Here is a 20485-nt window from a genome sequence, read left to right on the forward strand (position 1 = left end):
CGCTCTCCCCTGAAGACCCCAGAGCATCCAACCCACTGGCAAGGCCTGCTGCTTTGACCTCCCAAGCACGTGGTGACTTTCCCCACCACCAGCGTCTTTCTCCTTCCTCTTGTTCTTGCAGATCTTTGTTCTGACTCTCTGAGAGCTTGTTCCTCTCTGGCATTCAGATCTCACCCCAGGGGCTCTCTCCAACCACCCTGGCCACTTCCCTAGGTCTCTGGCTCTAAGTATCAACCAGGCACTGTCTCCCATCACCTGTTTCACTCTGCATGGCACTACTGGTTCCAGCTTCCTCTGGTCATACCTGTCCTCCCCCTGCTTTCCCCTATTCCCCACCCACCAGAGGTGAGGGCAGGGCCTGGCCTGGCCTGGCCTGTCTGGGCACCTCTCCCATCCTGCTGCACTTATTTCTTATTTGTCTTTGAATCCACAGCTCCTAGAGCAGAGCTTTGTGAAATATTTCATTGAATACTCAGTGACTTAATGCTACCCGTACTGGTTATCAGACAATTGAGATCCTTTTCAGCCTTGAGCTTGACTGAGTCAGACAAAAGAATTTTGTAAACTCTTATACACAGACTGTATGTAGATTAAGTACTGTTGATACTACTATTACCCAACTCTATAGCCATGGCAACGCAGCGTTGCAGGACTTTTCTCATCTTTACCCTGGAAATAGTACTCCCTCCAGGTGTTGGAGGTGGTGGAGGACAGGTAGCTGGGAATGATCTATAGGGCAGAGCCTAGAGTCCAGTTCCGTCTAACAGCATCTGTCCCATCTTTCCAGTGCAAAATTCTGAGGGTGCAACAGCCGTAAGAAGCAGGGACTGACTGCCCAGTGGGAAAGCATTGCAGCAAATGCTGGGGGGCCTAGGAGGGAAGAGACCCCGCCGGTGTGAGCCAGGCCCTCCAACTACATAGTTCACTTAAACCTCACAGTGGCGCTTTGAAAGTAGGTGCCATCTTCTCCACTTTACGAAGGGGGAATGGAGAACCGGGGAACGTGAAGCTCAGAGAGGTTAACTATCTCACACCCAAGACTCACAATTAATAAGATGCAGAACCTGTATTCCAACTCAGCCCTGCAGACTCCAGAGCCTGCTGTCTCTGCTACATCCCCCAACTGCCTAAGCCCTCATGCCACCCAAGGGCAAAGCCAGGCATGCCCCTCCAGCAGATTACAGAGTTTGGGAGGAAAGGAAGAAGCTCCTTCTCCCAATGACTATGTCTGCCATGCTCAGTCATGGGAGCAAACACCACCTAGGGATGCCCCGCTCCCCACTGCCATTGCCAACCAGACCTAATCTGGGACACCCACCCAAGGCTTAGAAGAAGCCCTGTCACCCCCAAATGGGACTAGAAAAATTCTCAGATGAAAACATTCAAAGTCCTGCAGCTCCTCCACCTACCAGTGGAACCGTTGTGACCTCAGCACCATGAGCAAACAAGTCCCAGGATGGAGACACAGACCCCAGACAGGCCTGCCGTTCACCCAGCCCAGGGACTCCAGCCCCTATAGCAACTGGAAAGGGAGCAAAGAGAAGAGAGCTTTCTAGGAGGCACAAGAGTGAGGCATGCGCCTTGGCAGTCCTGTCTCCCTTACCCTTTGCTTTGCAGGAAAGGGGGTATATGGACTTCGTATGTGAGCCTTATGTGCATGGTTCCTGTGTGTGACCTTGTGTGGCTGTGTGTGTGCTGAGTGCACTCATGAAGTGATGTATCTGGAAGAACAGAGGCTTGTATTTGTGTATGTGTGTCCATGGTGACCTAAGAGTATACTTGCAGAAGTACCATAGTGCTCTGATATTGTTTTATCTTTGTCTATTTGCTCTATTCAGTATAAAATACATTCAGTAAAATACTCAAATTTAAAGTGTACCCCCTAGTGAATACTAAACATATATACACCCATGTAACCAACACTTAGATCAAGATCTGTAAGTTTTCCAACATTTCAGAAGTTGCCATTGTGCTATTTCCAAAAACTGCCCCACTTCCCCAGTCAGTAGTGTTCACTATTCTGACTTGTATCACCATAGATTAACTTTACCCTTTAAATTTTGTATGTATGAAATCATACAGAGTTTGCTCTTTTGTATCTAGTTTCTTTCCTTCATTATTATATCTATGAGATTCATCCATAGGTCATTGCACTTAGCACTAGGTAATGCTTGTCTACTGTTGAAATATATTCCATCATATGAATATACCACAATTTATTTATTTACTCCATCAGTGATTGACCTTTGGGTTGTTTCAATTTTTAGCTATTATGAATGCAGTTACTATGAACATTCGGGTACAGGTATTTTGCTAGACACACGAACTCATTTCTCCTGGCTTATTCTTGGGTCATAGAATCCTAAAATATTCACATAGTTAGCTGATTCAGCCAGATTATTTCCCAAATTACCTGTACTAACTTATATTCCTGACAACAGTGTGTAAGAGTTCCAATATTCCCCATCCTCAGCAATACTTATCATTGTCCATCTTTTTCATTTTAGCTATTCTGGTGTCTATGTAGAGATATTGTGGTATGAATTTGCACTTGCCTGATGAGCATCTTTTGGCACTGATTGACCATTGAAGTATCCCTTTCTGTGAAGGGTCTGAGTCTTTTTTTTTTTTTTAATTTTATTCATTCATGAGAGATGCCCAGAGAGAGGCAGAGACACAGGCAGAGGGAGACACAGGCTCCTTGCAGGGAGCCCAATGTGAGACTCGATCCAGGACTCCAGGATCACGCTCTGAGCCTGAGCCACCCAGGCATCCCAGCGTCTGAGTTTTTACAGAATTATAACACCTATTGAAGTAGACATAAATGGTTGTAAAACAGACAGCAGAGCAGAATCATCCTGAGAAACTTAGCAATATAACAACCAAGCAGCCTGGCATTCCCACAATTGCTAACTAGTACACCTAGTTAGCTAGTTGTACCAGTTAATATAAATGTAAAACTGAACTTTACATGTTGAACCAGTTAGACATCGCTGAGCCACCCAACTTAGAATCAGCAGGGAGAAGGAGACGGAGATGAGAACCAAGAGCTTCCCCTGGGCTCTCAGCCCCAGCCCGAGGGCTTCCCTCACTCATCTTACTATTTTTCCTTTAATTACAGGATCCGGACAGTGATCAACCCCTGAACAGCCTTGGTAAGTTAAAATCCGGCTTCCCCTCATCCACCTCAGCCTCCAAGTTTCCACCAGTCACCAAATAGATACTAAACCCCCCTTGCTTGGCCCTCACCACTGCCACCAAGGGCTAAATGCTGTGGAAGATCTCCATCCACCCACCCATTCATCATTCAGCAAAAATGTATTAAGCAACTGTAAGGTCCAGGATAATTCTAGAAGCAGGATGCCTGGTCTCCAGGGAAATAGGACCAACAAACCTAAAGCCACAGGAGCAGTGATTCTCCAACTCATTCATTCAGTCACTCACTTTCTTATTCATTCAACAACTCTGTGGATGCCTGCCACATGCCAGGCTCTGGGCTAGACACTAGACTAAAGCAGGAAATAAGACAGCCAAAGTCCCTGCCCTCATGAAGTTGTTTTGACCATGCTGCCACAGAATAAGCTAGACACAGGTCTTTTCCCTGGTAGACTAGAAAATGATAGTGTTTGCCTGATTTACAGGAGAAGAATAGTTTAAGAGGTAAAGTATTCCCAAATTTAAGGGAACACTTTTTTTCCCTCCCATTCCATTCTGCTAAACCACTGATAACAATTCCTGGTAGCCTGCTGAATTAACAAAATGAGTGAGCAAAGCACAAATTAATAGGACAAATCAACAAGGAAATAACCGATCCCCCTTACTTCAACAATATTAGGGCCTCAAATTAATAATGATCATAAGCAATGTCATCTTCCCAAGTAAGAGGGCACCTAGTTTATCCTTTGGAATTCAATAGATCATGTCCCCGGAGAACACCAGACATCCAAGGGCTTTACCACCTGAGTAAGCCTGAGAACTACCCAACCAGAAAACAAGTTAGATTTGCCACCAATGCCCGTGTGAAGGGAGCTCAAGAAGGAGAGAGCGGTGCCAAGACATCAGAGATAATAGTGTCATGGGTGAGGCAAGCTTTGACAAAGCCCCCACAGGAATAGACTATCACAAAACAGAAGGATGTGACGAGGGTTTCAGTGGTGAAAGGGAAGAGCAGGAGTAAAGATTCAGAGGTAGGAATGAAGGCAGGTGTGCAAGGACCAGGGGGGAGCTGCCCATGTGGCCCTGGGAGCTGGCGAGGATTAGCAGCGGGAAGTCCATGTGGCAAGGAGACAGGGGCCAAATCACACTGGCTTTGACAGTCTGAAGAAGAGCATGGTCTAGATAGGGAGTCAAGGAGGGTTCTCGAGCAGGGATAGGACAGCAATATGCTGGGAGGCTCTGTCCCACAGCGGTGGGCAGGACAGGCTGGAGGAAGGAACGGTGGCAGGCAGGGAGGCTCCTCATAGCTCATGGTGGCTTTGTTAACTTTAAGTATGAAACATAAGCCAAGAAAACTCTGCAGTGCCTGATCATGTTCTTCCTGAGAGCATCAGGGAGGCAGAGAAATCAGGACCTGGACAGGGGAACTCATGAAGGGACTCCCTTATAGACGGTCCACCTCTGAGAAAACAAGCCCACCTTGCATCCCCAGTGGGAGATGCTCAACAACAAAAAAAAAAAAATCACTCATGGAGGAAGAATGAACGAAATGTCACCATGCCCACGGCCTCGGGAAAGAGGACAGTTCTGCACACTGACTGCTAGAACTTTAAAATGATACCTGCTTAGATTGATCAGCTCCTTGGTGCCAGCCCACATCCCCAGGGCCTCAGCTCTGCATCCAAGGCTTCAACTCCCCTGAGGAAACGCTTTCAACAGATTCAATGATACCAGCATTTACTGAGCACCAGGCTCTGGCTGGATGCCATTCTCTGCTTTTAAAGAGCTGGGGAAAGAGCTAGAGACAGACATATAACTAGCCACCATCCCAGCCAGAAAACAAGACCTAGAAGATGGAAAGGATGTGTGCTTAAGAGATCAAGCAAAGAGCGATTCACGTATTCATTTGGCAAATATCTGTTGAGACACCAGCAACTCAGCAATGAACAAAAAAGAAAGAAGAAAAAAACTCCTTATCTTCATAGAGTCTTCATTTCAGGCAGGGATGGGAGGGGACAGAGAGTATATGTAATATGTAAAATACAGGGTATGTTAAGAGCTGATAAGTGGTATTTTTTTTAAATGGGGAAGGATGACAGGAAATGATTACCTTTTTAATTTTATTTAAATTCAATTAACATAGTTTTTATTAGTTTCAGAGGTAGAGTTCAGTGATTCATTAATTGGTATAACATCCAGGGTTCATTCCATCTTGTGACCTCCTTAATGCCCATCACCCTGTCACCCCGTACCTCTACCTCCCTCCCCTCCAGCAACCCTCAGTTTGTTTCCTAGAGTTAAGTCTCTATGGTTTGCCTCCCTCTCTGATTTCGTCTTATTTTTCCCTTCTTTCCCCTATGATCCTCTCTTTTGTTTCTTTAATTCCACATATCAGTGAAATCATTCCTCTGTTTTAAGGCATCTCCAGGCTCCTACCTGGTTTTCCTAACCCCAAACTCTTGTTCCCATCCACCTCCTTCCCGATGAAAGATTCATCTTTCTAAATATCAAAAATATGAATTTGATCATGTCTCTCTGCTGCTCAAAGCTCTCCATGGCTCCCCACTGCCTTCATGATCAAATCCAAATTCCTAGCATGGTATTCAGGACTCTCCACAGACTGACATTGCCAGTCCTGCCTCCACAACATGCACCGGCCCATGTTACACCTCAGGAGTTCACAGTCACCCACCCCTAGGCCTTTGCCCAGCTGGTCCACCCTAACCCCCCCACCTCACCTACAGAGGCCCATTTAAGTGAGTGCTTTGATGGCGTCTGGCAGTACTGGAGACTGTGTCCTTGTTCACATCTTCCCCCAAACTGCTATCTCCTTAAAAACAAGGACCATTCTAGGGACTCCCTCTCTGTTGAGTTGGAGATGGAGTCCATTAGGATGCATTTTTTAGGACTCTATGAGCATAGAGCTCCAATATGTTGGAGGTCCCTGCCCTCCTCAAGCTTACAATTTAATCAAAAGATAAGTCAGAAAAGAGGATAAATGATAGTAAAGCAGATGAGTACTTGCCTCTCCAGGGGCAGTTCCAAGGCAGACTGGCCAGGGTGAAACATCCCAGAATAGGCTAAGACAAGGAGAAGATGCCATGGTCTGGAGGCTCATTAGAGGGGCACAGGTGAGAGATGGATAAGCCTGGGTAAGCAAAGGAGATGGGATGACCAGGTGCTGCTGAAGCTAAGCCCAGTCTGCAGGAATAAAACCCCCAGTGCTAAGCAAAACTGTCCCCGAGAGACATTCGGCTGCTCAGCACTGGGGTCAGAGGGCAGGGAGGCTGTGGGCCTCAGCAGGGATGGTCTCCAAGTGCTGACCTCAGGCTCTCTCCCTCTGCCTCACAGATGTCACCCCACTGCGCAAACCCCGCACTCCCCTGGAGACCTTCAAAAAGGTGGGGATCCCCATCATCGCAGCCTTGCTGAGTGTGGCGATCATCATCATCGTGGCTGTCCTCAGTAAGTGGCGGCCCTCACCCCCTCATGACTGCCCCCACCTCTGTCCTCACCCCCACAGTAAACAGCAGCTCCTGCCCACGCCTGAGCACAACCCTACCCTCCACCCTTCCACCGAGCAGTCCTGGGCAGGTGATCTGCAGAAAGCTTTGTGTGACATGTGTCTACCCCCGGCTTTGAAGGGAGCCTTCCAAAAAAAAAAAAAAATGAAGGGAGCCTTCCCCAGGAGTGAAAGAGGGAGGTGAATGCAGCCCCCACCTACCCCGATAATCTCTGCCACAGGGAAAGCACAGCTGTACATGGTACAAATCCATGCAGGCAACTGGCCCCCTGGAGGCCAGGAGGCCCCTGCCTCCTTCATCAGGAGTCTACAGACACCTGAGCACCCCTACTGGCTAGAAGAGAGGCAGGGACACTGACAGGAGGCACCAGGGAAACCCACCCAGGCAGACAACACCTCCCCACCCCATTTCAGCTCTGTCTTCTCAGCCAGTGCCTGAGACCCAGTGTGATGTAGGGCAGGCCACTCGGGGACAAAGAGTGAACTGAATGACCCGCCATGTCCACATCCCGTCTCAGTTGTGACTGTCCTTGCTTCTCCTCCCCCATAGTCACAGCAGGCTACTGACTGTGCTTTCAGGGTGGGAAGTCATCTTTTGACCTCTGCCAACTGCACTCTCCTCTCATCAGTAGAACATCCCATCTCTCCCAGAAGGATATTGGAGATAATGTGGGTCAACTACCTGGATGAAAATCAGGTTGTTCAAAAGTATGGGTCATCATATAGGGTACTGAGATGTGACCAAGGCCATAAACATGTGTTTGCTAACCCAGCTGGGACAGGGCCCTCAAGAGCCCGCACCTGGAACCATGGTGGCATTTCCACCAGCAGCAGCCACTGCCACTCAGAGATCACCAAGCCCAAACCCTCCTCCTCTGCTTGAGCACCTAGGCTGAGAGAGGGGGTGTGGCAGTGAGAGACAGCTGGGACAGGACCCTGGGGACCCGGCCTGAACAAGTGCCTTTCCGTCTGCGGCAATGGAAGTGCGGATCCACAACACTACCACCACCAGATCCCTTAGAGCCCTGCTGAGCCGTGAGATGCGGATTTCTTCTTGACCTTGGCTGGCCCTTGGCCGTGGTTTGCAGCAGCATAAGCAGAGCTGCCATCCTAAGCCTGTTCTATTTAGACCAACGTGAAGGAGAGGGTGCCTTCTCTGAGCACATGCCCTGCCACACTGGAGAGTGAAGGGGCCCGACTCATCCAGGGCGTGCCGGGCAGGCAGTGGTGCATGAGTTAGAACTGGGGTCTCTCCGTCCCACAAGGCTCCCCTGTGGAATCTGAACCTCCATCCCAGGCAAAGCTCCCTCAACTTTTTGGCTTCTGGGGTCTCAACTGGTGACATTGTCCTGGCTTTGTCCCAGGAGGCTAGAGTGACCCTGCCTTACCCTGGCTCCTGACCATGAACTAAATTCTGAAGGTCTAGGAAAGACGCAGTCTGCTCCTTCTCCAGTGCTCCCTCACACCAGGGGCACCAGGGCCAGCAGATCCCCTCTTGAACCCCCTCAGGGAAGGCATGGAGAGGCAGCAAAGAGCTTAAGAGTTAGACCCTGATTGGAATCCTGCAGCCTTGGGAAATAAACCCCAACTCTAAGCCTTGGTGTCCCCCCTTATGATGTGAGTTAATCATGACACCTGTCTCCTCAAGCTGTTGTCAGGACTGTACAAAGCAGCTAGGCAGGAGGGCCTCAGCCTATCAGGAGACTTTACAAACACTAGACTCATTCCCATCAGCCTGAGACATTCCCATCAGCCTGAGACAGCAAAGGAGCAACAGAATTTGAAAGCAGCAGGCAGAAGACAAAACACTGACCCCTCCATGGATCTTTCAGTCCCAGATAAAAACACCTAGTTTCTAGAACTGCCCTTGGTGGTTGCAAGACGCTCAAGGCCACCAGCTCACCAAATGTTCCCAACAACCTCACCCCACTGTACAGATGAGAAAATGGAGGCCTTAGGAGGGAAAGGACCAGCACTCTCATCTTTGGGCTCCAGGCCCAGTGTCGTCTATCCATTACCAGAGGCACGTGCCAGCCCCGGAGAGTAGGAGGCCAGTGGTGGCTGTTCCTAAATTTCTCCCACACATTCTCTCACTTAGCAAATCAGCCATCTGGTAGGTATGGGACAGGTGTTAAATTTTACAGATAAGGAAACTGAGGCTCAGGACCAAGTAAACAGGCTACCAAGGGGCATCACAGTGTCTGGAACCCTCATCTGCCTGCCTCGAAGCCAGCGTACTCACAGAGAAACACAGCCTAGCCCACCCCCGGGGCTGCCTGCTTGACTGTCAGCCCTCTCTGCCCTCTCCCTGCCTCTGCCTTCCAGTCAAGGTGATTCTGGACAAATACTACTTCCTCTGCGGGCAGCCTCTCCACTTCATCCCGAGGAGGCAGGTGTGTGATGGCCAGCAGGACTGTGCCTCAGGGGAGGATGAGCAGCACTGTGTCAAGAACTTCCCCGATGAGTCCCCAGTGGCAGGTGAGTCCAGGGGCTGGAGGGACGAGGGGAGTGGGCACAGCAGGAAAGCAGGCCAGGTCCCCCTTGGTCCGCTACTTAGCATCTGCCTACTGGCTTGTCAGTTTCCATCCCCACTGGAAGGTTTTTAAGAATAAGAACAGGACCAGATCCTGCCGACTAGATCTCCAGTACTTAACGTGTAGCAAATACAGTGAATATCCGATGAACAAATGCAGACCGGAGAGACAGGAAATTGTGACATAGCCTGCCCCATTCTGCTACACTTGGGTAGAACTGAGGTAGGTGGCTAGATTGGATAACCCTGGGACAGTTGCCTCCTTTCTACAAAATCTGTTACTTCCAAGGGACAAGAAAATCAAGTGTAAGGCCATTAACTAGCTATTGATCCTCCTACTCATTAGGTGTTTATTGTAACATGCTATGTAACAAAACTGAGCTAGGTCCTTCAAAGCAATAGATGTTTCCACCAAAAACTCATGCTCAGGAGATGAGTGTTGGGGGCTTTTAAGGGTCAGGACTAAGTCCCTTCTTGGGTATATCTTCTTTTTTTAATCATAAGGCAAATGCCTATGAGCTCCTGCCCTCCTACTGCCAACAGTACTTCCCTCTCAACCTCCTCCTCCTCACCACATGTGGAGAAGGAGCTAGGTTCCTCAGTGAGAAGTACCCCAGGCTAGGCAAGCTATTGGGACCATGAGTAGAGTCACCATATATCACCAAAACTGATATCTAGAAGAATGAGAGGGAGAGCTATTGGTAATTGTGCCAGGACAACAGGTCAACCTGGAGGTTGTTCCCCGGACATCTGGTCACCCTAGCTACCATCAAAATGAGGCTCAATCCAGCAAAGCCAAATGGAAGAACTTTGCTTGAGATTGAAAGGGTTGGTGTTCTATGATGCTCTAGGGTCTGGGTGTAGGCAGGTTGTGCTGGCCCCATGATGAATTCTGAGGGAGATGGGCCAGACAGGCCCCTGTCTTGCAACTGACCCAGGTTCTTCCCCTTCAGTCCGCCTCTCCAGGGACCGATCCACCCTGCAGGTGCTGGATCCAGCTACAGGGAGCTGGGCCTCTGCCTGCTTTGACAACTTCACAGAAGCTCTGGCCAAGACAGCCTGTGGGCAGATGGGCTATGACAGGTACCCAGCTCAAGCCTCCAGAGGCTGGCCCCTAACCCCCATTACCTCTTCCGTCCCTCCCCCTTTCCTTCCTCCCTTCCTCTTTCTTTCCTAAAAATATAGATACTGGAGTCAGAATCGCTCTTGAACCTGAACACTTTCACATATAAGCAACATGAAGTTCAATCTCCTAAGCCCCAGTTTCCTCAATGGTTAATTGGAGAAAGTATTGGCAACATCATAGGATAATGATCAGGTGCAGCGAGAAAATGTAAGCCTCACCACTCACCCTAACACACACTTCTGGCTCCTCAAGACCCTCACTCCTTGACTCTGCAAGAAGCCACCCTGTCCCAGAATATATTTACTTATTCAATGTCCCATTGGTTAAAATTCAGTGTAAACAAACCTGTTTACATTGGAGCCCCATCAGCAAATTTGTAGAGTAGTTCCTAATCTTCAGCAGATGAAGAGTTATATAATCATAAGGGTGATTTGCATGTTGGGTTTATATTCATTTGATCTTGGCAAAAACCAGAAAAGGTATTTATTACTGTATCTATTTTAGAAATAGGTTCAGGGAAGATAAGTAACTTGCCTGGGTAGGAGCTGGGAGAGAGAGGCCTGGCATTTGTGCCCAAGACCCCTTAATTCCTGGGCTTGGGTAATTCTCTCTCCTCCCAGGGCTTTCCCTGCAAAGGGAGAAGTGAGGCCACCGATCACTCAGAGAACCTAACCAGAGAGGAGGAAAAAGGATCCATGTATTCAGCTGCAGAGTGGGGGAACCTCTCCCTGGCAGGCCCCCAAGGACTCTAAGAAACTAGACCCAGAGTCTAGGCAGAAATGAGAAATGCTAGGCAGACACCGTCAATCACAGAACTCTCTCCCATCCCCCCCCCCCCCGCCCCCATGGCAGCCTCAAGGTCCTTTTTCCATACGTGCTCCTCCGGGTGGCATGACTGATCCATCACACCTTTCGGCTCCCTCTGCTCTCTGGCTAGCAGGTCTTTGCTGTTCACGGTGGGGCACAACCCCGGACAGAACACCTCTGCCTGCTTCATTTTTGAGGAGAGCTGGGGAGGCACCCCCAGCCCTGCCCTCCCCCTCCCCCCGGCGGGCCCAGCCCAGCCTCCCCTGCAGCCAGTCCCTCCTCCCCACTGCAGTCCAGCGTCTGACTGCAGCGTCAGCAGTGCCCGCACAGGCTGCGGCTGCCTTATGCAACCAAGGTGTCTCCGGGGCTTCTTAAGGTAACAAGTTCCTGGAATTTCTGCCCTTCCAGAGAGACTGACATGCCAAACCAGCTGGCTCCTTGAGTTCTACAAAATCAAAACTGGTTAGAATTATTCATTAGGGTGTGCTTGGTGAACAGAGGTTAACTTTCCGGGGACTGTCCATTTCCAGCGCTGTCCCTCCTGCCGGGTCTTGGATTTCTCTCTCCTTCCTCTACCTAGGTCAGCAGTCCTTCTTGTCCCAGGACCATCATACCCGAGATGATTCAAGGTGGGAAGGGCTCTGGAGATCACTGCGTCCACCTCTATCATTTTATAGAGGGAGAAATTGAGGCTTACGGAAACCGGGGAAGGGTGTGACCTGTCAAGGTTACACATCGAGCTAGTGTCAGAGGCAGGATGAGAACCTCCATCTCCAGGGCTCTAAAACCCAGCACTGCCACACTCACGTCCCTCCAGGCATACCTGGGCCCGTGAGGTGTACAGGATTCCTGGCCCCGAATGTGAGAGCATCAGTGGCTGGCTGGCCGGCCAGTGTCTCAGTCAATCTGACCCCTGCACACAGAGCCAGTACTAGCATGGCTGGATGGGGAAGGATGGGATAATCAGAACAACGGGATGAATCAGGGGAGCCTTCCTGGAGGAACAAAGACTTAAACCCAAGGTTTGAAAGAAGAAAAATATGGATTAGGGGTGAGAAAGGGTGAGGGTGGTCTGACTGAAAGACTCTTCTGGACTCATGTGAAGACTGATCTCATCCTGTCCTATCTCCAAGGGAGCCATAAATGTACCACCACTACCAAATTCAGCCCAGACGCCTTGTTCAGAAAACCAAATATCACATTCCAGTTCTCTGGCTGTGAGTGAGAGAAAAAAAAAATGCTAGGACATTTGAAATAGGGCTATAGCTGGGAGTTAGGAAAGCATGTCCCTAACATTTGTCCAGAGCTCTGGGGAAGCAAGAACACATCAGCATCGTGCCTAAAGCCAAGTCCTGGGAGAGGAGGCTACTCTTCCCATCTTCTAACCTCCTGCCCTAGCTCACATCTCTCTCCCTCCCAACATGAGCAGCAGACCCACCTTCAGAGCTGTGGAGATCAGCCCAGACCAAGATCTGGATGTTGTTGGAATCACAGAGAATGGCCAAGAGCTTCAGGTGCAAAACCTAAGTGGGTAAGTGGGAGGATGCCTTCCGGCCCATAAGAGGCTCACATATGGAGGCTGCCATCAGGGGTGCAGGCAGGCTACCCTGAGCAGGTGCAGCAAGGGGAATGTAAGCCAGACAACAGGAAGAACTCCAGGCCATGCAGACTGTTAGATACCAAGAGCTAGAGAACCAGATTTCTGAGAGGTTTTCTGGGTTGACTCCCTTTTTTATATATGATAGACAGCTGGACAAAGTGTGCTGTCCACATGTTAGTGGTCTTTTCATCCGAGTAAAATCAAAAATTTTCCTACTGCTCTGTGTTCCTGATTAAACCCAATAGGCAAGATTCCAAAAGCCACCGTGTCCTTCCCAGCCACTCACCCGGGCCAGAGTAAGACCTCTCCACGTTCCCAGCCCTCCAGAGAAAAGGCCACATGGCTTTTGGCAGTGGCCTGTTCCTCTGCCTCACCACCCTGTATGAGAGGTCAGCATCTAGATAAAAATGGCCACATTGCTGCAGAGAACCCCAGAGAGGATGCTGCTGACAGCTGCTTATTCATCCAAGAGTAAATCTGAAAAAGGACCAAGATGGTAGCAGAATGATGTTTGCCTGTAATTCCATTGAAATCCCACTTCTTGTCCATTTGAAAGCCCACAGTGTAACAGACAGGGTTCCAGGCTCTGGTCTCCTCCACTCCAGGAATGCCAAGGGCTCGGGTTGGGCTCTGACACAGGCAGGGCCCAGCACACAGTGGGTGCTTAGCAGCAGGGGTTTTTGAATCCAAACGAATCAAATTAAACTGAACTAAGCAGCCATGCACTTTCCATATAGTCCCCTAGCACGTGGGTTCCAGACTTCCAGGTATTGGGACAGGGGCTGGGGCCAACACTACCAGAGGACGGGAGTCCTCGCCTCCCACAGAAATCACAAGGCTCTGTGTCTCCCTTCCAGACCCTGTCTCTCAGGCTCCCTGGTCTCCCTGCACTGCCTCGGTGAGTACACCCCCTCCCTGAGCGTTTGGGCCCTGTGCCAGCAATGAGCAGAGAGAAAGCCCTTCATCCTCATTCTTAAATTTCTCAGATCCTAAGTTTCTGTTTTGTCCCAAACTTACTTCTTTGGGTCTTGGGTTTGTAGGTCAGTGCTCCTTCAAGTGGGTGATGCTGAGAATTCTTTGGGACCATGCACTCACAAGCCCGCAAGCTAAGCAGAAAGCTAGCAGGGAACAAAAAGCTGGAAAGGACGCACTGGGACTCCATCCCCTCCTCCCTGGTCAGGTCCATAAGGCCTCCTTGGGCACGGTGTGCTCAGCCATCCAAGATCAGATCATTCAGTTTAGCAAAAATACACTGAACAGTTAGACCACATCTAGCACTGTCAGGTGCACTAGTTCAAAGTAGAAAATACCAGACAAGTAACAGAATTGGCCACTCTCCTTAGGAGCTTACGGCGGGGGGGGGGGGGGGGGGGGGGCCAGGCCACGGGTGGGAGCAGTACTCACAGCCAACTTGCCACAGGGAGACCCAGGCACCAACGAGTCCCACTGGCTTCCATTGTGACCTTGAGTCATTTGCCTGACCTTTCTGAGGTTCCTCTTCCCAAGAAGGCCTTGCATCCAACTGCCCAAGGGGATCCTGGGAGAACCCCAGCTCTTACAGAGTAGATCAGAAGAGGAAACAAGCTGTGACCCAGCTTGTCCTCCAGGCTTGTGGAAGAACCGACCAGAGGCTGCCCCATTGGCCAGAAACTGGACAGGCTGAGTGGAACCAGCTCATCATCCCCACCTCTGCCGTTGGGCGGTAGATGTGCTCTCCTGTTGGATGTTAAGACTTTTTGTCACTATAACGTGACACCCACAATCCCTGATGCATGGGGACCGATACACAGTGGGTAGCCAGTGAATGACTGAATGGCTGGCGCTGAATGGCACAGGCGTCACAGAGAGGTTTAAGTCACAGACCCTCCTTTGAGGAGCCATCGATCTCACTGGGAAGAGCTAAGCACAACAGAAACAAAAGGCAGGCCAACGGCAGGGGCAGGCTATGGAAATTCCAGGACAAGAAAGTCCCCAGGGGTTGGGCAGCCCCAGGGAGGTGGTGCCCAGGCTAAACACTGAGAGGTAGGCTCCCAGAAGGGAGGGGCCATGTCTGTCTGTCCATCTTTCCGTCTTGCCCTCCACTCTCTTCCCAGCCTCCCTGAACACAGCAGGCGCATGATACAAATTTGCTGAGCGAATCAATGGTTCAGATAAGCAGCAAAGAGGAGAGCTAGCATCTCAGGGATGGGGGTTTCCTTGAGCAAAAACAGAAGGGTTTTTAGGGAGCTACAGGCAGATCGATTCGGCTAGACAGAAACCTTATATAAGGACAACAGGCTGCTGCCAGGAGGAGGACTTTAAACTCTACCCTAGAGAGAGATGCCTTGGGACTGTGAGGAGACACAGAGAAAGCAGAGTTTGGACGATGAGGTGTCTGAAAAGCCCCTGGCCAACATTGGCCCGGAAAGGAGAGCAGCCTTTTCCTGTGAGCACCACAGCTGTGGCAGTGACGGCCAGGACTGGAGAGGCTAAGGGCAGGGCGGAGAGGTGGGAACGGAGGCTTTTACACGAGCTTCAGGGTCGTGATGGAAAAGCCTAGGACGGTGGCATATGAAAGACAGCACAGGGTGTCAACCTGGGAGACTCACTCATGGGGGTGGGAGGACTCGGAGAAAGGGGGGTTTAGGATAGGAAGATTCTGTTTCTGGAACTTTCTTCCTACTTCCGGGACCCAGAGCAGTCTGTGGGTGTCTGTTTGCCGATACCTCAGCAGGAGTGGCTGGGGACACTCCACCTGGGCAGGACTTTCGTAATTCCGCATCACTTGTTTGGTTTGAAGGCCATGAATTCCCAGCACCACGGACACACCCGCGTCCACAATATAAACACATCTAAAGCCACACAAAGGAGGGGGAGGCTGAGGGGAAGGCCTATGGTCTGGGGTACTCTCTCCCTTTGAATAACTCAAAATGGGCCTGGTTCTCCCCACCCCTCCAAGTCCCAGTCATAAGGGCCTGGCTCTAAGGCGATAGAGCCAGGCCTCCAAGGGGGAGGCAGGCCCATCCCTCAAGAGCCTGACTCTTGATTTCTCCCTCTTTCCTACTGACGCCAGCCTGTGGGGAGAGCCTGAAGGCCCCTCGGGTGGTGGGCGGGGAGAAGGCCTCTGTGGACTCTTGGCCCTGGCAGGTCAGCATCCAGTACAACAAACAACATATCTGCGGAGGGAGCGTCCTGGACCCCCACTGGATCCTCACGGCAGCCCACTGCTTCAGGTAAGGCCCACCACACCAGGAAGCCTCGAGGGATCAAAGCCTTGGAGGGCCAGTGTCTGGGTCCCTCGTCTCCCAACTTGTGCTCCAATGTCGTCACCCCTCTTTGCCCTCCTTCTGCAGACCATGTCCCTGGGTGTGGCCACCCCAATGAGTCAGCAGGTATGATGTCCTTTGTTAGGCACCCGGGGTGAGCAGAGGGCGCTGGTCACCAGGCTCAATCACCAAGTTTAACCTCTTCCAGTTGGGAAGCAATCAGATACCCAGCATCCTCAGTCTGGCCTCTTATCTTTTCTTAAAGATTTTTTTAGTTTACTTTTTATTCATGAGAGACACAGAGAGAAAGGCAGAGACATAGGCAGAGGGAGAAGCAGGCTCCCTGCAGGGACCCCGATGTGGGACTCAATCCCCAGACCCTGAGATCATGCCCTGAGTCAAAGTCAGACACTCAACCACTGAACCACCCAGGCATCCCTGGTCCCTTATCTCTCACTCCACAGCAGCTCTTCCCATCGAGCTCTCTGGAGTCCTGAGAATGCTCTCCCTCTGCCAGTCTTCCACGGAGAGGTTCCAGGGTCTAGAGTCACTGCCACTTCCCCCATTATAGCCAAAAACTTAAAAAAAAAAATCAAAAAACATAGATTCCCTTACAGGCCAAGCCCATACCTCTGGCCCTCTCCAATGGCCTGCACACCACAGCCTCTTCAAAGCCCTTGAGGGCTGCCACAAGCACCACTCCTCAGCTGAAACCCCTGCACAGAGCCACAGTTTGACAAGAGAACTTCTGGATAACCTTTGCCATATGCCCCTGGAACTTCTGAAAGTACCTTTCTCAGTCACGGGTTCTACAACCTAACAGTACCTACCAACAGCTGAAGGAGGACTATTCCCAGGCCACCTTCACTTTCCTTCTTTTATTTATTCATTCAACATCTAAGAAGTACTATATTATGTGCCCATATGCATTAGATCCGTCAGTGCCTTGGAGGAACTCACAGTGTAGGCCAGGGATTCTTAACCTTTTTTGAGATCTGACAAAGCTCTAAGTCCTTTCCTGGAAAACCACCCCTGCACACTAAGTAGGCAAGAGCATCTGGAGTCACCAGGAAGGCAGACAAGTACACAACTGGCAATGTGAGTACCACATGAGTAACACAGAGTAAAAAGCACTGGGGACAGCGTAGAGAGTGCCAGGACCTCAGAGCTCAGGCACTGGGAACAGCCCCCTTCTGCAACCCTCCAGTTAGAAGGTTCCTTGGGCAGGTTTCACCGGGTGAAAAGATCAAACCCCCTTTTAGAATTTAGCATTTTGTAGGTGATTCCTCACACCTGCTCCTTTTCTCCACCACCCCTGGCCTCACCATCATTACCTCCTAAAGTAGGGACACCTGGCACCCCAATCCCCAGGGCCCTGGGGACCAAGCTTTTCGCAAACCCTGCACATGCTTGGCTCAGGCCTGAACCCTGCTCTCTGTCCCCTAGGAAGCATCACGATGTGTCCAACTGGAAGGTGAGGGCTGGCTCTGACAAATTGGGCTCCTTCCCATCCTTGCCTGTGGCCAACATCTTCGTCTTTGAGCTCAACACCACATACCCTAAAGAGAAGGACATTGCGCTTGTGAAGCTGCAGTTCCCACTCACATTCTCCGGTGAGAGGTGACATCTGGGACCAGACCCCCTTAGGTCAGGTTATACTCCCACCCTGCCTCTAGCTCACTAAGTGACTTTGGACACATCACTTGTCCTCTCAAGCCCTCAGCTGTGCATTTGTTTCCAGTGAATATACAAGCCTAACATCAGGGAGGGGCATGAGGCCCCTTTGAGCATTCAGCTGACAACCCACCCCACTCCCTGCCGGATTCTTTTAGGTCTGTTTTCTCCCTGTGGAGTACCTCAAGTGAGAATCATAGATTCATCTGATCTTGGGGTTGTAAGGGACCTAAAAGATCATCTAGTCCCTCCTCCACCCTCAACCAATGCCAAGAGCCTGTACAATATCTTTACCGAGGGGTTATTGTGCCCATCTGGTCTCCCAGGGGCAGGGAGCTCATTACCTTTAAGGCAGCCCCTGGAACCTTTGAACAGCTCTGTTAGATGACTCATGCTTGGATAATATTTGTATCAGCATTTCCAACTGTCAGTTCCACAGGACACACTGATCCCTTAGGAGAAAAGTAAAATGCTTCTATTCTCAAATAAGTTGGGGAAATATTTTTATAGTAGAGCTCTCTTCTTGGGGCACATTTGTATATTAAAGATACGAGATTTTTTTAATTTATTATATTTAAACCATATCTCCTCAACTTATTTGAGCACAAAACTTTCTCATGCCACTTTTGTTAACATCCCATGGAACACTAGTCATGGAAACCCTGATGTCAACCTTTCCAGAGGGCTTAGCCACCAGTCTCTCCCCCTACTCTCTGCTCCTGGCAGGCACAGTCAGGCCCATCTGCCTGCCTTTTTTTGATGAGGAGCTCATTCCAGCCACCCCACTCTGGGTCATTGGATGGGGCTTTACGGAGCCGGATGGAGGTAAGTCCTGGGTTTAGGACCACAGGGCTGAAGGAACAGCTCTTGGAGGTGATGGGAAGGAGGACCATCCTTGAGAAAAACCCATCCTGGAAGTCCAAGCACCAAGGTGCCAGGCAACCCAGAGAATTTTCCTGGGCTGGGGGTAGGAAACAAGAAGGGGAATATGAGCATGTTTTCAACCTCCCAGGAAAGATGTCCGACACCCTGCAACAGGCATCTGTCCAGGTCATTAACCACACTCGGTGCAATGCAGAGGACGCATACCAGGGGGAAGTCACCGACATGATGCTGTGCGCAGGCATCCTGGAGGGCGGCGTGGACACCTGCCAGGTGGGATCATAAGGGAGTTCCTTGGAAAGGGATGTGAGTCCTAGAGAGATAAGTCCAGAGGCCGACTGCCTCACATGAAGTCTTGCATATGGTGGGCACTCAATGTTGTGATGAAGGGAAGAGGGAGGGGAAGAAAGACTATAAGATAAGGATGGAATGATGGAAGGAAGGATGGACAGAGACCAGTGGAAAGATTTCAAATGTGTATTTCACATACAAAGATGATGTTACCCACCCCACCTGCTCTTACTTCCCATCACTCATAGGAGTAGGGGTCACTTGAGGGCAGGAATGCCAGGTCTATTCTTTCTAGAACTGCAAAGATGCTGAACTACCCTAGAGAAAATCCATCTGCTGCTGGATGAGCCCTGGTGCAGTGCCTCCCTGCCAACCCTACTGACCAGTCTCCGCATACATTCTCACTCCCTCCACCCCCAAACAATCTTCCAAGCTATTTTCACTATAGTCCCTATCCCTACTCCTGCCCCCATTCCCAGCCATTAAATTCCTTCACTCAAGAGGTAGCTCTTAGCCATCTCTTGAATGTCAGGTAAATAAATACTGGGTTTTAGGGACAGTGTCTTCTTCCCTTGGGGAGCTCACAGTGGCGGGGGTGGGGCGGGAGGGGGAAGAGTTAGGCTACCCGGTATTGTTGGGTTCTGAGGGAGGAAGTCTCAGGGACTACAAGGAGCTGGGACAGACACCCAGATAAGTGCACTTCTCACTACCTGACAAGTTCTGGTCTTGTTTACCGTCTTTCTCTTCTCCATTTAACTCTAAGCTCCCCGAGGGCAGGGATCTTTGTTCTTTTAATTGATCAAATCCTAATTGTCTAAAACAGTACCTGGCGTGCAATAGGCATCTCCTGAGCAGCTAAATAATCTGGGAAATACTCGGTTATAAAAAAGAAATATTTGGGCTTCTCACTGCAGAACCTTCTAGAGACTTTGGTTTGCTCTAGTGTGCATTGTGAATCTCTGCAAGAAGGCACACCAACTACTTTCTTGACCACAAACAGAACCCTCTCACCCCAAATCGAAAGGCCTTCCAAGCTGCAGGAAGAGCTTCAGCAGAAGCGGTGAGGGCAGAACAGCACACAGCACTGGGGAGCAGTGGGGAGCACAGGGGAAGGATGGGCCAATGCAGGAAAGGGACGAAAGATAAGCCCACTCTTCCATGCCAGCCCTGCCTGCCCTCCCCAGCAGCCCCTGTTCTGGTGTCTCACAGGGTGACAGCGGTGGGCCCTTGATGTATCACTCTGACCAGTGGCAGGTGGTGGGCATCGTGAGCTGGGGCCATGGCTGTGGGGGTCCCAGTACCCCGGGAGTGTACACCAAGGTCACAGCCTATCTCAACTGGATCTATAATGTCCGAAAGGTGAGCCCCAACTATTGTACCTTCCCTACCTTCCTCTCTACCCTAAAGGTACCAAACTGTCCTTAGCTTTGATTTAAATGGTCTGAGATGACCCCTTACATCCTAAATAATTTGCCCCTCAGTGACAACCTGAGATTCCGCCATGAAGAGCTGGAATTCCTTAGACCTGAGATTCCAAATAAATACAAATGCCTTAGGATATAGAACACACCCAGCTTTATCATTCTCTATTCTCTGGCAAAGAATTTCCAGAGAACAGACTCCATTGGGATGAAAAGGGTGGAAACTT

At 50.2% G+C, this 20485-nt stretch overlaps 1 protein-coding gene across 1 annotated transcript in view; it reads left to right on the top strand.

The window, feature by feature from the left end:
* TMPRSS4 (transmembrane serine protease 4) overlaps window positions 1-20485 on the top strand; it is a 38381-nt gene that overhangs the window by 13105 nt on the left and 4791 nt on the right. The window contains exons 2-12 of the mRNA XM_055306024.1: window positions 3122-3155; window positions 6508-6621; window positions 9005-9157; window positions 10166-10295; window positions 12575-12676; window positions 13603-13643; window positions 15798-15957; window positions 17437-17603; window positions 18391-18489; window positions 18677-18819; window positions 20047-20196. Of these exons, the coding sequence (XP_055161999.1) occupies window positions 3122-3155; window positions 6508-6621; window positions 9005-9157; window positions 10166-10295; window positions 12575-12676; window positions 13603-13643; window positions 15798-15957; window positions 17437-17603; window positions 18391-18489; window positions 18677-18819; window positions 20047-20196 (1293 nt within the window). The remainder of the gene's footprint in view (window positions 1-3121; window positions 3156-6507; window positions 6622-9004; window positions 9158-10165; window positions 10296-12574; window positions 12677-13602; window positions 13644-15797; window positions 15958-17436; window positions 17604-18390; window positions 18490-18676; window positions 18820-20046; window positions 20197-20485) is intronic.

Source organism: Nyctereutes procyonoides, unplaced genomic scaffold, assembly GCF_905146905.1.
Source record: "Nyctereutes procyonoides isolate TBG_1078 unplaced genomic scaffold, NYPRO_anot_genome, whole genome shotgun sequence".
Lineage (NCBI taxonomy): Eukaryota > Metazoa > Chordata > Mammalia > Carnivora > Canidae > Nyctereutes > Nyctereutes procyonoides.